The sequence below is a fragment of the Poecilia latipinna genome, unplaced genomic scaffold (assembly GCF_001443285.1).
Source record: "Poecilia latipinna isolate Pla-1442-1.1 unplaced genomic scaffold, P_latipinna-1.0 Scaffold946, whole genome shotgun sequence".
Taxonomy (NCBI): Eukaryota; Metazoa; Chordata; class Actinopteri; order Cyprinodontiformes; family Poeciliidae; genus Poecilia; species Poecilia latipinna.
In genome coordinates, this window is record NW_015113562.1 from 110,804 (window position 1) to 126,078 (window position 15,275).

At 37.2% G+C, this 15,275-nt stretch overlaps 1 protein-coding gene across 1 annotated transcript in view; it reads right to left on the minus strand.

Annotated features, from left to right (window-relative positions):
• Positions 1-15,247, minus strand: part of mettl15 (methyltransferase 15, mitochondrial 12S rRNA N4-cytidine) — a 57,447-nt gene extending 42,200 nt beyond the window's left edge. The window contains exons 1-2 of the mRNA XM_015049423.1: positions 15,160-15,247; positions 13,220-13,458 (exon numbers count right to left, since the gene is read on the minus strand). Coding sequence (XP_014904909.1) covers positions 13,220-13,444 — 225 coding nt within the window. The 5' untranslated portion in view covers positions 13,445-13,458; positions 15,160-15,247. The remainder of the gene's footprint in view (positions 1-13,219; positions 13,459-15,159) is intronic.
• Between the last annotated feature and the right edge of the window lie 28 nt (positions 15,248-15,275).

Here is a 15,275-nt window from a genome sequence, read left to right on the forward strand (position 1 = left end):
ATTTTGTGTATATTTTATTCAAATTTTGTGCTTTATCCATAGTACCTGTTTTGTCCCTATTCTCAAGAATCACTGAAATATTGTTTCACAAGCATTTAGGGAAGTTATTGATTACTTAGACAGCTGTATCTCTGTGTCCTGAGACTCACTGCTTGTGTTCACAACGTTCAGCACCAGGCATCTTCAAAACCAAAACAAACCAAGTAGGTTCCACTATTAGGACAAGCTGAGCTCTGCATCCAGCATATCCTATCCTCTTTTTGTAGTTTTAAAACTTGTGATCTATTGGTTTCTCATAACCTATGCACATAGGTGATCAAGCACCACCCTGAAAGCACTGATTATTCTTTTCATTGTGCATACAGTTTGCCTAAAACAGTTTTTCTACGACTGTAACACAAATCCACAGACATTTGATTAAATAGAAATCCTCCAGGCATGTCCTGTAAACATCAACATGTTGACAAGGTAAGAATCATATTTTATCTGACAGGAAAGGTAGGAGACACTGATCTACATAAATATAAAAATTATTGAGAGAAAGGACAATCTCTGGTTTCAGCTATAGAAGTAAAGTGCTATATATAGCAATTTCCTCCTTTCCCTTTTTTGCTGCCTTCTGCGTCACAATACCTATATAAAAACTGGCAGAACTACCACTTCTATCTTTTCAACAAAAGACAATTTAAACTGGAAATTAAAGGTTTTTGTTTTGTGCAATAGCTTTATTTTAAAGAAATACAAGGCACCATGTAGGACGCCAACTTCCATTATTAAATACAAGCTTTAACGATAATGATATCAAAGGATCCGTCTTTGTTTTACCAAGAAACATGAAATAAGGTCAAAATTATGTCCTGGATCTATTCAAAATGATTTTGTGCTTCATTGGTGCATGCACTGAAGAAATTCTCTTAAGTGTAACACTACTGTCAATACAGTGGGACAAAGAAACAATGCAAACTACATAAAGCCCAAGAAAACATACAAGTGAAAGTGAAAAGAGGGGGTGGAACCCTTTAACTATATTCACAAAATGTAAAGAAGCAACAGAAAAGATGGCTTTCTCTCCTGAAGGTGAATTTCATGGCACTAAAGGAAGACAAAAGATGAACAGGGCCAAGTCCATTAGGGCCCGCAAAGAGGAAACAAACTAGAAGGCTTGGTAATTGTAAAAAGAAATCTAGAGGCATTTAAGATGAAGCTTCCAGTAGTTCGAAGTCTGGGTTGACAGTGTATGAAATGAAAGGAACTAGGCAATGGGGTGGGGTTGTGAAAGTAGCTTGAGGGAGGCGATGGACTTGAAGGAAAGCTTTGGAGGAAAGCTTCACAGCGTCTTAAAAACTAATTTTTGGTGTACTCAGCCCAACCTCTGGTTTACCAATGCTATTTCTGTTTTATGCATTGCAGGTTGATTATATTGGGGTAACCAGAGGAATATCAATACCTCTATATTATTAATGCAAAGGATTAGCATTTACCCGAGTATCAGCTCTAACAGCAATTTCCAAATATATTTGTTGGAAAAATAAATTAAGTCCTAACCTGAAATATGTAATTGCCAGCACACACAAAAACACTGTTTTCAAGATGTTACGATAAAGTAACAGTGTTATTAAGGTTACTAACGATTGCATGCAGTGCTTTCAGAATTCAGAAGATCAGGGTGTTTTAGGTATGTTTTGCTCTTGGCCCAGGTCAGTAAAGTTATTATATATGTCAAAAATTATTTTAAATGATCAACTAAAAATCGTTATTAGCATAACAGCAATACTATGCTGTTATGCTAGCATAACAGCATAGCATTGCTGTTATGCTAGCATAACAGCATAGCATTGCTGTTATGCATTGGAAAAGATTGGAAGGAGGCCTTCCAATCTTTCCGATTGGAAGGCCTCCTTGCCATCACCCTAATTTTTAGCTGCCTCCACAGATTCTTTATCTGATTTAAAGTGGGACTCCAGCAGACTCCAAAACATCAATGTTACAACTGGTTAGAAGAAGTATTTAGGTAAAATTAGAAGATGTCTTAGCCTAGGATTTATGTTTAAGTGAAGGTACTTTCGCAAGGATGTTGATGCCACAACGTGAATGAAACAGCTTTAATTTTTCCAATTTATTTGCTTAACACTTGCTACAGTTTTCCTTTTCTCCAAGACACCTTGCAACAAGTGGTAGCAAAAGAAGAACCTAGATTAAGTATATAATGTACAACCTTAGCTGAAGCTACTTTTAACGGGATCATTTTTAAGTGGGTTTGACATTTACGGAAAGTTTGTAGTTATTCATTCTGTAGTTTTATTCAGCCAGGCACAGATTTACAGACGTCTATGCAATATGCCTTGGATTCAAACTGCATAAGGATTGCCCAGTTAGTACAGCTGAGAAATTATATCATAGCTTCTTTTAAAAAAAATAAACTGTCCCTTTAGCCTGTACAGGAAGGTGTGTACATATCTGTAATAAGCCTAAATTCTAAGAGTGACTTTTTAATAAGAAGCAATGCTAGTTTTGTGCGTGCTGTACTTTTAGGGTACACCAAAGTTTATACTAAAGGTTGGATCCCAAGCATAACTGTTCTTTAAGTGTTGATTTTGTCAACAAGGATATAGTTAGAAGAATTTTGGTCTTTAGCTTCCCTTAAAAAATTTACGTTCCACATGATCTACTCATGAAACATTGAACAGACATTCCAATGATTAACTCTAAGCAAGGACATTCTAAGTGGTCCGTAGAAGTCGGCATTATAAATGAACACTGAGAAATGACTAAAGAAACCTGTGGCACTGGCTTAGGTCAGCTCAGTCATGTAATGTCAAGCTGACATGGTCCTTCCTGCCGAATTAGCCAAGAAAAGAGTAGGCAAGTAATGGGAACACTCTAGCTTAAAACAACAGAACCTTATCTAAATGTCAAAAGAGTACATATAATGTTGGCTACACATGATGTACTACAACTAACCTGAAAAGGTGCAACAGCTCATGTTAGATGAAGGAACACATCACAAGCAAAACCAATGGAAAAGGTTTGTGGAAAAACTACTTTAAATAAGCTTAGACTGGACTTTGCTGCAGGACCGCGGCAGAAAATTATGTTAAAAGGGATTTTACAACTGGTAAGTTGATGCCAATCATCTTCCTCTTTGTTTTAACTATCAGGTGTCAGGGTGAGTGTAGAATTACCTAATTTACTTTACAGCATTTCTTGAGTCTATTTGTCAGGGTGATTATTCCATACGTACACAAATAATTTTAAAAAATGTATTTGAAGAAAAGAAATAATTTGCAAATTGAGATTTACTGTAAAAAAAATTATACCTCAGTCAAGAAAGGAAAATTATCTATTATGAATAATCCATGTTTTTTTTTTTATCATCCTGAACATATTTAAACAAAAGACTGCTGATAATGTAGTTGGCCCTTTTTCTTGCACAGATTCATGCACAGACACACACACACACACACACACACACACACACACACACACACACACACACACTGAATAAAGATGTGTTGCAAGAATGAGTCATCTCCATCCAGCTGTCCACAGGGCATCCATCTGATAAGCATACCCACACTCTCACATCAGGAACAAATGTAAACATTGCAATAAAACCTGCTGTAATAAAATCAATTCTGCATTAAATATGGATTCCAATGTTATACTATTCAAATACTTGGCATTCAAGCTATATGCAAATACAGCTCTCTGGGCATAATGTTGTGGCAGCACAGTCTTCCCCTAATCTGTCCAAATCAATGTAGTTGTCTTACAAATTCTTTATGTAGATTATTTTCTCTCACACATTCATTGATCTTGCTTACCACTCTTTCTACCCTAACAAAATCCTTTCAGAATATTTACTTGTAAGAATTTTTTTATTTTATTTTTGTAGAACAACATAAAAAAACACTTTATTAGCTACACCATGATAGTTCCAATTTAAATCCTCCATCTTCATAATACTGTCATTTTCTGGTAGCATAGATTCAGCAACTGGCCTAAAATATTTATCAGAAATGTCGTTCCATATTGACATGATAGCATCACCTATTCAACAACATCCCAAACTTTTTCCTACTGCAGGGGAAACCAGTTCTGTCCTTCGGAGTTCCTATCCTGCAACTTTTAGATAGAACCCTGTTCCAACACACCAGACCTGGACTCCTTCATCAGAGTATCATTCAAATCCACAGAAGCCTGGCATCAAGTCACTCACATGAATTAGGCGTGTTGGAAGGAGATGCAAAAAAAAAGTTGCTGGATAGTAGATCTCGAGAACTAGACTTAGGTCTTCCTGCTCTACTGGATAGAGATCTGATACAGAGAAATCAAGAGTCCTTTTTGAGATCAAGCTTCTGCAAGAAATTTTTCCCATGCAATTGCCGCACACTAGAAAGTTATTTTCTAAGCATAGGGTCTGGTTGTCGGCAAAAATATACAAGTTCACTTTGACCATCCCATTTGACACCAATAACAATGCCATGCTGACAGCGATCAAAATGAAATGAAGTCAGTGTGATTGGCTGAGTGTCCAATCAAGTCAGCAGGCAACTGAATGGGTGTAGGCTGTCGGCGGATGGATATTTTGTGGGGAATTTACTTGAGTTGAGTGCTGACAGGTATCATTTGTTTAAAAGATGCAAAGAAAGTTGGCTTTATTTATTTATGTTGTTGATCATCTGAACTTGAAGCTAAAGTTTGTAAGACCGGAGCCCAAACAAGTCTAGCAGACAGTGTGGTGAAGTGCCCTCAAAGAGGCTGTCTGCTCAGCTAGGCTGAACGATTTGGCGCTCTGTAGGCTGAGGCATCCCATTTGGCTAATGAAGTCCCAGACTGTCTTCACACCACACCCCCACCCACCGCTCCACTATGAAATGTTCTACTCATGAAAGTAATGAGCCAGGGAGGGAGAAAGACTCTTCTGGCCACTGATAACCTCAGACTAAACTTGCAACCTTACGAGACAAGGGCCTAATATCTGGCCGTCAATCAGCCCCAGCATCCCCGGCTGGAGTGTTTAGTTACAAGGATCAATTATTTACCAGCCTCCTCTTTCACTACTCAGTGCACCCAAAAAAGGAGTGTGAAGAAATAAGAAAAGAAAAACACTGTCAAGTGGTAGCCAATTCAATAGAAAGAAATTAGGGGGGAAAAACTTCTGTGCTTAGCATCACACAGCGTTTGATCAATAAATTGTGAATTAAGACACCATTTGACTTGAAAAGAATAAAATACGTGCCTCCTCTGCACAATGTGCTGCAGTAAAAAATGTATTATCTGTTAGCATATTAGGGTAGACATACTATATGAAAAACTAAAATGCCATAGTGAGCGTTTACAATAATTTCCATATATTTATATGCAAGTGTTATTATTTATGCCAGACAATAAAACAACAACTTCAATGCATTAACAGTCTGAAAAATATGTTTAAATAAGATGTTTGACAACTCTCAAATATAATGGTACCTGATGAAAAACATGCACAAACAGTATTGTAATGATGCAATCTCTCTGAATCCATGTACTTCATATTTACTCTTAACCCACTGACTGCACAGCTGAAACAGCAACTTCAAGCTTTTAACTAATTTAGAGACAAGATCATATTTCTGGTTTGCTCAAATTAACATTAGCACTTCACCTTGCTGGCTGAGTCTGGAAATAAGCACAAAGTCACAGAGAACCTCTTTAACCTTAAACACTAAAACAAGTATAATATTTATTGCAGGCTCTATTCAACACTGTTATTACAAATTAAAATATGTGATTTTATTTCAGTAGAACTTTTGGCAGTGTTTTTTATGCGTTTTTTATTGGTTTTTTATGCGTTTTAAACAGATTTACAGTAGGGCTGTAGTGATACAATAATCTCACAATACGATACACGATATTCTGTTCACGATACGATATATATTGTGATATTCAGCAAACGATACAATTCAATACACTTTTGCGATTTTCTGAAAGATTTTAGAGGGACAGAGTGATTTTGGTGACATTTTGTGACTGTTATAGAGTTGGATTGAATTAATTTAACTGAAAACTGATTAAAAGCACCAACTACACAATACCTGGCTCTGGTTGGACATGGACACAGACTTAAAGTCGACAGCTGGACAAAATGAATCAAAGAAGTGGTGAGAAAGCATGTTTCTTTTAATTGAAACAGTATAAACTGTAGCTTACATCCATTTGTAAAGTAAATAAAGTGCACCAAGTACCCTGCTCTGAATAGTTTGATACCTTTTTAACCTTGACACTTAACATCTGAAGGAATCACTCTAAGGCCTGATGACCTAATGACTCTCCCGGAGAAGCAAGCAGTGAGTGAGCAAGGTGACAGTTGGATGTTAAGATACTTGAGGATGAATATCGATTTTTTTCTAGGAAAGAAAATATTGATATATATCGCAAAATCGATATTATTACACAACCCTAATCTACAGTGTCTGTGGGATTCCCATCAAAACTGTCACAATATCAATGCTGTGCCAACAGGTGGCATTAACATAAACACTAATTATATTTAAATTCAAAAGACTTAATGTGGATATAATTTTTTTTTTACATTGAGCTTGTATGAACTAACAGTTCTGCTTTCTCCAGTAGAAATATGTCATATCATCTCAAGCTTGTCAGAAACACAAACCTGCGAGAAGTGGGAAGCTAACAAGCTGCTCATGCGTCAATCCGCACAAGTACAGGAGCGCGTTATCTTTTATGCTGCTGCATAACAAAAATACAAACATATACTAGCAGCCTTCACCATTAAAACAGGGTAGGATAGATTCCCATCTTGATGCTATTTAGATCAAATTCTAACTTTACCATTTTGATATCAGACAACCGTTTTCTAAGCAGTTATTGTACAAGTGTAAAACTCTGTCAAATATAGCCTCAATTTCTAGGTCTTAGCAAACAAAAGTTGAAGAAGATATTGTATTCTCCTGCTGAAGTTTCTCCACTTCACCATTCCATATGTTGTGCAATCACAGATGGCAAAACACCAACACCAGGGTTGTCCCATCTAAAAAAAACATCATGTAAAAGCACACAAGGGGTCAGTGTGATGACTACACAGAGTAAAAACCTTATGAGGTCCAAATGATCCAATCTCTTAAAATTGCTGGAGGGTTAAACAGTAAGACCAAGAGCAGAAAAATGTACTGCAAAGTGAGTGGGGTGACAGTTCCTGCAAAGGGAGGAAATACAAGCAATTTGTTTAACCACCTTAAAATAAAGCATGTGCTTGACTACCAGCAATGCAGCCGACAACAAGTTCAAGTCACAACACTGGGAAGAAAAAGCAGGAACTGTCCAAACGGTTAGTGATTTGAATAAATACGATTTTAAAAGATGTGCAGCATCTGCTTACTGGTAGAGCAGAGAATTGTGTGTATGAATGGAGTAGTTAAACAGTGATTAGTGTCAAGTCAAGTTCTGCAGTCAAACTAATGTCTGTAAATGGTGTTCCAGTGCCCCAATGCCTCCCACACTGGATGTCTTGCCACATATTTCTGTGGAGGTAGCTAATTTGTCCTGGTTGAATACAATAAATTTTCACTTCATTATGTGCTAGCTCATCATACTTTAACAGCAGCCACAGAATAGCAAAGAATCATAAGTCGGTTTGCTGTTGCTGCACTACAGCCTAGTGCTACAGCATATAAGTATATATACACACATCTAGGCCTGTGCCTCCTGATGCAAAGCAGGTAGATGAAGACAGGATTTAATTTTTAATTTAAATGTAAAACCATGTCATAAGCTTCACTTAAAATTATATATGTATTGTAAATTTTTGTCAGTTTTTAGGTCAGTTATACACACAAATAAATTGATAATGTGATATGAAGCGTCTATAGAGGTTTTCACTGCCAGAGCTTCTTGTGTCAGATTAATGAGCCATCAACTGTGAGTCCATTTTGTTTCCAGCCCACTTCTCTTTATAAGCTTTATTTATAGAATATATAGTTTTCTCATAGTATGAGGACTTCCTGTTGCTGTACAAAAAATCGTTCCCATTTCTTCACATTTTGCTTCGGAGTATTTATTCTTACTTTTAATCTGGCCTTGCTGAACAGTTTGTTTTGAACTTCTTTCAAAGCTTTTTTGTGCCTGTTCAAGGGCTGAGCGATATGACTTAAAGTCAGTATCACGATACATTGAGCAGTTAAGTTCGGTAAAAAAAGAAAAATGGACAATGACTCCACTGAACCCAACCCCTACTCAAAAAATAAAGAATATGATACACCAGCATAACTACTTCACAGCCTGTCATATTGATGGTATGACTCCCCTGGACTGTTTTTTGCAATTATTTTTGGTGTCACTTTAAATTACAGAGTTTAAAGCTACAATGTCTGAAAATAATTGAAGAAAATGTGTACTTTCCGTTGAACTAAACTAGTTTATTAGTATAAAATAACTTTGCTTCCAATCCAAAAAGTATTAATTGCCAAACAATTAATGACATTTTATTTGGGGAAATGAACTGGTCCTCTTCCTTGACAATTGATGGCGGAGGAGGACCTAAGCACTGTCAATCACCCTCGCCTACATGCTGCTCACACTCTTCCCCTGGTTCTTTGCTATCATACAGCTGGTTATCCACACTGGAACCTGCCATGAATTCTCAGGATAGTTAGCGTAGCAACAGATGGTATTGGGTAAACAGTTTTCCTGTAACAGTAAGTTGTTTTTCTGCCATGAGCACATTGCTCAGCGAGTACACTCGTATGATAGACAGTGCTAAGACCCTCCTTCTGACTCTGATTGGTTGTTTCTCACTGTGAAACAGATGACATGACCACAGGGAGAAGGCAGAGGAGCTAATTTTTTCACAGATTATCTGTCTCATGTTATACTGTCACGACATAGAGAAAGTTTTAAGAAATATTTTTAAAAACATATTTTTTATCAAATTTACATATGTCCCTGAAGTAAAATGGAGTATTTAGTACTTTTGTTTGGGTTATATTATTCACTGTAATTTGCTCATTTAAGAAGGTCCTTCGTTTTATGGCTAGATTACCACAACACACTCAACCAGCTGCTACCTCTGAAGGTTTCTGATTGTGAGAACAGAACACAAACTCAAATTTGGTGTGAGGTTATACACAGCCGAGTTAATACTTTCTTCCATCCTTTTCTATAGTTTATGTTGCATGTACTTTTGCTAAAACTGAGTTTAGGTAAAAAAGAACCTGTCAGTGAATCCACAGCTCTTTTAACACAATATTTACGACCTGTACATGGTGCACCAACTCAGTGGAAACGCAGGTAGTCACATAAACAAATTGCTCGGTATATAAGGGGGAGGCTGCATAGGCATCACATGGCTCTTGTTAGTGACACTGTTGTCCTTAAGCTGATTCTGTTTGGTTGCTGTTTTGCGTGTTAGCAGGTGTACTATAAGTCTATTCAGTTCCTATCTAGTGGCATTCTTACATTGCTAGTTCATAAGAGTTATATCAACATAGGCATTACTGTACAAGATGACTCTATCCATCAGTAAAATAATGAATGAATGAACAAAGGAAAGGAAAACTGAATGAAAGTACAAAATTGGCCCGGATACAGTACTGATCTCTTCAGCAGGACTCAACACAACAAATATATGACCAAAGAAATCTTGGTTAATCACCTAAACAAACCCAGCAACGCAGTGCAGTTAGGAATGGAGAAGAAAAGTTCAAACTGATAATCAAAATGAGAAAGAACGAGGATTTAAATGTATTTTCAACTAGAGCTGTACAATATATTGCAAAGTAGGAATGTGTGATATGGCATAAAATTCATATCACAATATCTATCATGATGGGAGACAGTAACAACATATATCACTATGGTTTTGCCATTAAATGTACAATAGAAACAAAAAAATACTAATTATAATTAATACTAATATATATTTGTGTTAACTTTTTTTAGATTTAGTGGATGGATAGTTATTGTGGGTGTTATTTGTATGTAATGATTGTAACTGTTTTGTATTATGCTGGTACCTATTACTGTCAGGTCGGACTTACAAAGTCTAATTTTAAGCGAGACCCAGCAATGACCGGCAGCAGCATAATCTCATGATGACTATCTGGTTAAATCAAAGTTAAATAAATACTTGAAAAATATCTTTCTATAGAAACACTAACTTTAATGTAAAGGATGTCAGTAAAGGACAGCTGATATGTTTGTGACACCAAGAGTAAACTGCTACAAATATAGGTTCTCAAAAAAGAGCTGATATTTTTCAAAAGGTTTGACAAAAAGCTCCCCACAAAATGAATGAGTTTTTGGAATGAAACTAGTAGTACTATCTATATTTAGAGATCTAAAAACATTAACATGAAAGCATGCTGTGGTTACAGAAGCAGCACTTTTGCATGGATGCTTAAATAAATAAACAACCCTCTGTGGTGAAACAAGGTATAATTGTGTGACCATAAATCATTTCTCCCAGAATGTCACACTGACTGAGGTCCACAGCATGTACTATACAAAAAAAAAATTAATTAAATCTATCAAACTGTTTTTTAAGAGCATCTGATTGGCAAGCCGTCTTGGGACAGTTGGCAAATGGGCGGGCAGCGGAGGAGTTTAGAGGTGCTAAAGTTCAGGCAGGAGCGACGCAGCACCCTGTGTCCTGCCAACAGCCCTACAGTGGCGCAAATCCTGACTAAGTTGTTGACCCGTGGCCCCCACCTGCCTTGACCATGTATTATAAAGAGGGAGGGGGGCATCACTTTCCTTCCTAAGCTGCCTTCCACACCAGAAGGCTTTTGACTCATGCCCATCTGTCCTGGTAGTACATACATTAAGTGAAAGCCAAGATACTGGCAACCTGTCCAATTCATGAGTGCCTTGTTATGTGAAGTGTGAACACGATCTCAGCAACCGTTCAGTAGGGAGAAAAATGATCAGTTAGGAGGTCAATCCACACGGCTCTCTTCGAGTTGCAATAACATGTGAGGAACAATTATGACGTAAACATTTAGGGAATTCTTTTTAAGCTTAATTATTGTTATTTCCTCACTCAGTTAAAAACAAACCAATATAGTAAACAATTAAGTTTTCTATAATTGGCAACCACACGTTCTTACACGAGAAGAGCAAAATAAAAAGGCCTGAGAAACATCCATTATTGTGAGTTTGAATGCCTATGCCATTACTAGTCCAAGTAAAGGCAGATGGGGTAACAATGGCTGAAATTCAAATACGTCCTAATCGCTTGCAAATACCAGTGTGGATGGTCAGTCTAGATTCAGTTTAGTCATACATCACACATTTGCCTACAGACTGAGCACATTCTGGGTCATTCTTAGCATGACAATACATCAGTGGTTGAAGTATTACATTAGAAATGATGGTAACAAATGAGAAAAAAGTGTAATTTATTACTTAAATAAAAAACTCTTGGCTGAAATAAGTTAAGTTTCAAATATGTTTTTAAAGAAACGTTTTCTTCAGGCAGGCATTTACCCCGAAACACACAACCGCCCCTTCCTCCCCAGGAGCGCTACTGACCATTTTAGCAAGTTTCTTTGTCAAGATAAGAGACTAAAAGGCTGACAGATGTTCTCCAAATCTCTCAGATTATCTGTTAAGATGAATCTGATTCTCTACAAAAGGAGAGTGTCTGTCAGATCTGCTAGCCAATGTTTGATGGAAGGCACCTCTTCTTTTCCCAGTAAAGGATTTGTTTTTTCGCAATTATAACACCACATGCTAGAAGGCGCCATTGTGCTACATTGAGTTCCGAAACTCATCAGATATCCCCAGAGTGATCAGAATTAGATTTGTCACCACCTGAACTTCCAGCATCATGCAAAGGATAAGAGACTATGTCACATGAGTACTCTTGAAGTTCAGGACAAACTGCCTAGCTTGTCTGATAGAGTATTCTCAATGGATTCACACTTCTCACACAAGGGTGAGGCTTCTGGGAACATGCTATGCATCATAATCTTTGAGTAGTGTAACCTGTATAAAAACCTGAATTGTATAAAGCGGTGCCGGGCATTAATAGAACACTCATGAATATATTCTAGGCTATTTTGCACACAGTCAGGGGTTAACAGTGCTCCAAGCTCCTTTTCCCTATTTTCCTTTATATTGCCAATTTTGGGAAGGCTTAGATATTGCAATGTCTCGTTAAGTTGGGAGACAATGAAAGTGGAGTCGGTAAATATTCTAATATGGCTCTCTACATGTCCGGTACAGCCCTCTCAAAGTCGAGAAGGTGTTTTCACAAAGTTAATAATCTGCAGATACATACAGAAATTAGGAGTGCACCAATTTATCGACTAGCAAATTTTCTTAATTTTGGGAGATCAGTGATCGGCTGAGCCAACCTTATCTACCTCAAAAAAAGTTTAAAAATCACCCACTGTCCTCTTCTGCTCTCCCGTGAGAGGTTTGACTGACAGACCAGGTCATGACTGCGCGTTCTGTTAATAATAGTCACACCATTGTTGCCAACTCAGAAACTTTCTTGTTATATTTATCAATAATTTTTTCAGACAAAAAAATTGGTATTGGTCAAGATAGGAATCAGCAGGTCAGGCTAGATCGGTAATCGGTGATTGGCCAGAAAACTGAAATCGGTGCACCCCTGGCAGAAGAAGGTAAATTATATTTCAGCTTGCGTTGTTTGAATGAGGCAATAGATAATCCAATTTACAGAATACCAATACTACACAGTCCAAAGACATTCAAGTTCCAGGCATTGAATGTCCCACCTATGATGCAGGGCTGTCGTAAGCAAGGAGTTTGGTGCTATACAATCAACTTGGCACATTTATATGATTAAGAATTTATATATTGTTTATTTTTGCCCACTGACAAGAACATTTATATATTTCACAGTTTTTCATAGTTGTGTGAACTTCTTTTCAAAGGTTAAAAGTTATGATTAAAAGCATTTAAATTCAGCCTTTCTTAATCTGATCCTTATTTCAAATGGATAAAACAAAAAACTAACATAAGCTTATATTGTGATACATTTTTCAGTCATTTTGCCCAGTTCTATCTTCTATTGTCGATTTAGAACAAAATCTCCAAGAAATGTTTATAACATCTTGTTATATGCAATAAAAAACATAATATTTAAAGGCAAAAGAAGTTCAAAGTGGTACTAATAAAGTGTAGCTAATAAAGTGATCCATACATCAAAGACACAAAAACACTTTAACAGATAATTAAGGTGTGAAAGTACCTGAGCTGGCTTGACGTCCAAGTAATGAAGCACTTCTTTAAGCATGACAGGCATGTGAGGAGGCTTTTCAGCAGAAACACAAGAGAGTCCGTCAGACCTATCCCAAGAACCAGGGCCAGAAGACAAGCCGGCGGTGACAGAATTCAGCCTCAACATTAATGACCTCCATGCTCTCCGTGCTGCCGGGTTTGTTTTCCATATCATTATATTGGAGATAAAAAGCATGTTCTTGTAATGACCTGTGGAGAAACAACAGCAAGTTATGCTAATTTAATGTACTACTCCAGGTTTGTGGCTGTTTTTTAACACTATAAAAAATAAATATTAGTTTAGTCTGACACAAGTGTTTTATTGTCCCTATATTCATTCATTCTGCAGCTTTATCCAAATCTGCTGCTAACAAAACAATGTGGTGTGTCACACCACATTGTTGCAATGTTGCGTTTGCTGACAATAACAATTTCCTTCCTTTGCAACTTGACGTGAACATAATTAATGTTATATTCTGGCTGCACAGTTCTTATATCCCACTACACTATGTATTATTGAGAAGAACTGTAAATACTAAACATTTTTTGTTGACTCAATTTTGGTATTTTTAGAAATACTTTCCACCACAATATACTGCATGTCATAAAAACAGTAAATTGTATGTTACCAATAAGGTTTCTATAGTCCATCAAAGTTAATTGATGGACTATAGAAAAGATTAAGCATGAAATGACAACGATAAAAAGATCAAATTAGCAAGTTAACGCTCTGCTGCCCAATAACAATAAGAAGTGATGATGAGCAACAATAGAGAGGTTCTCTTAAAATGTGAGTAAAGCATTTACCAGTAGGAGGTGTAGGAAGTGTCACTCTAAGTCAGCGACAACCTGTCACCACAATCTAATTTTATTATACCAATAGAAAATTAATATTATAAATGTGCTTTATTAATAAACACCCAGAGATTCCCTGATTGCACAGCCTAACTGGTTATTAGTCCATAACTGGTGTGAAACTAGCTTGATAAACACCAGTCCCTTTGTCTGCACTTTGCTTTGCACAGAGTGTCTGGACCCTCAGCTTTAAGAAAAGGAGGTGCTCTAAAACAGCACAGAAAATCAATGTCATCATTCACAACTCTTTCTGTGCGCGGGTTGGCTGGTTGAAATTCAATCTGAGAAATCAAGCTCAATGAGAGAAATCAGAGACGGAACATCAAAGGGAGATGATAATTGAGCGGAATTGCATAAGAAGGCAATGGCCAGACTAGTGAGGAACCAGTTCTCTCAAAACAAGTAAACTCACAAAAAGACAGAATATAAATATAGAATAACAAATAAAAATACTATATAGTAAGGTTAAAATTTCAACTTAAACACTGTAGAGTGATTAAGAAATGGTGCACTACACACATTGAGGTCTATTCTACCTATAATTTACTTTATTTATTTGATCATGTATTGTCATGTTTAAAATATTAAAAAGATAAAGTACAAAATCATATGGGGGGCACCACAAAGCATTTGTGCTTAGGGAGCCCATAAGGCTAGCAACGGCAATGTAAATCCTGCTGCTTAGTTAGCCATTAGCCTCGCTGCTAAATATGCCAGGCTCACATTCGCAACAAGACTGGAATGACCAACATGAAGACTAATATGGGGTAAAAGTTTAACTTGTGCAACCAAGCAAGCTGGCACTTTGAAGAAAAATATCATAGGGGCAGGTAAAAAGAGGTTTCCGTATCCACCTGGCACTTATCAATGGAGTAAATATTGAATAGTCGTGACAGTACCATTAATACTCCTGCTACGTACACATTCACTTTACACTCTGTCCACTACTGAACAAACGGTAAACAGTATTTCACTGCACAACATGTGAAACAGCTCAACTAACAACTGTCACACTGAAACGTGCCTCCAGATGAGAAAAGCTAAACTGCAGCTTACCGTAGTGGATCAAGCGAAAGCTCCACCTCCAGCAGCCTCAGCGTGACGTGCTCGTCACTGCTGGGCCGCCCAACGTCTTCACCCTCACAGCCAATCCGCGGCCACACAGGAAGAGA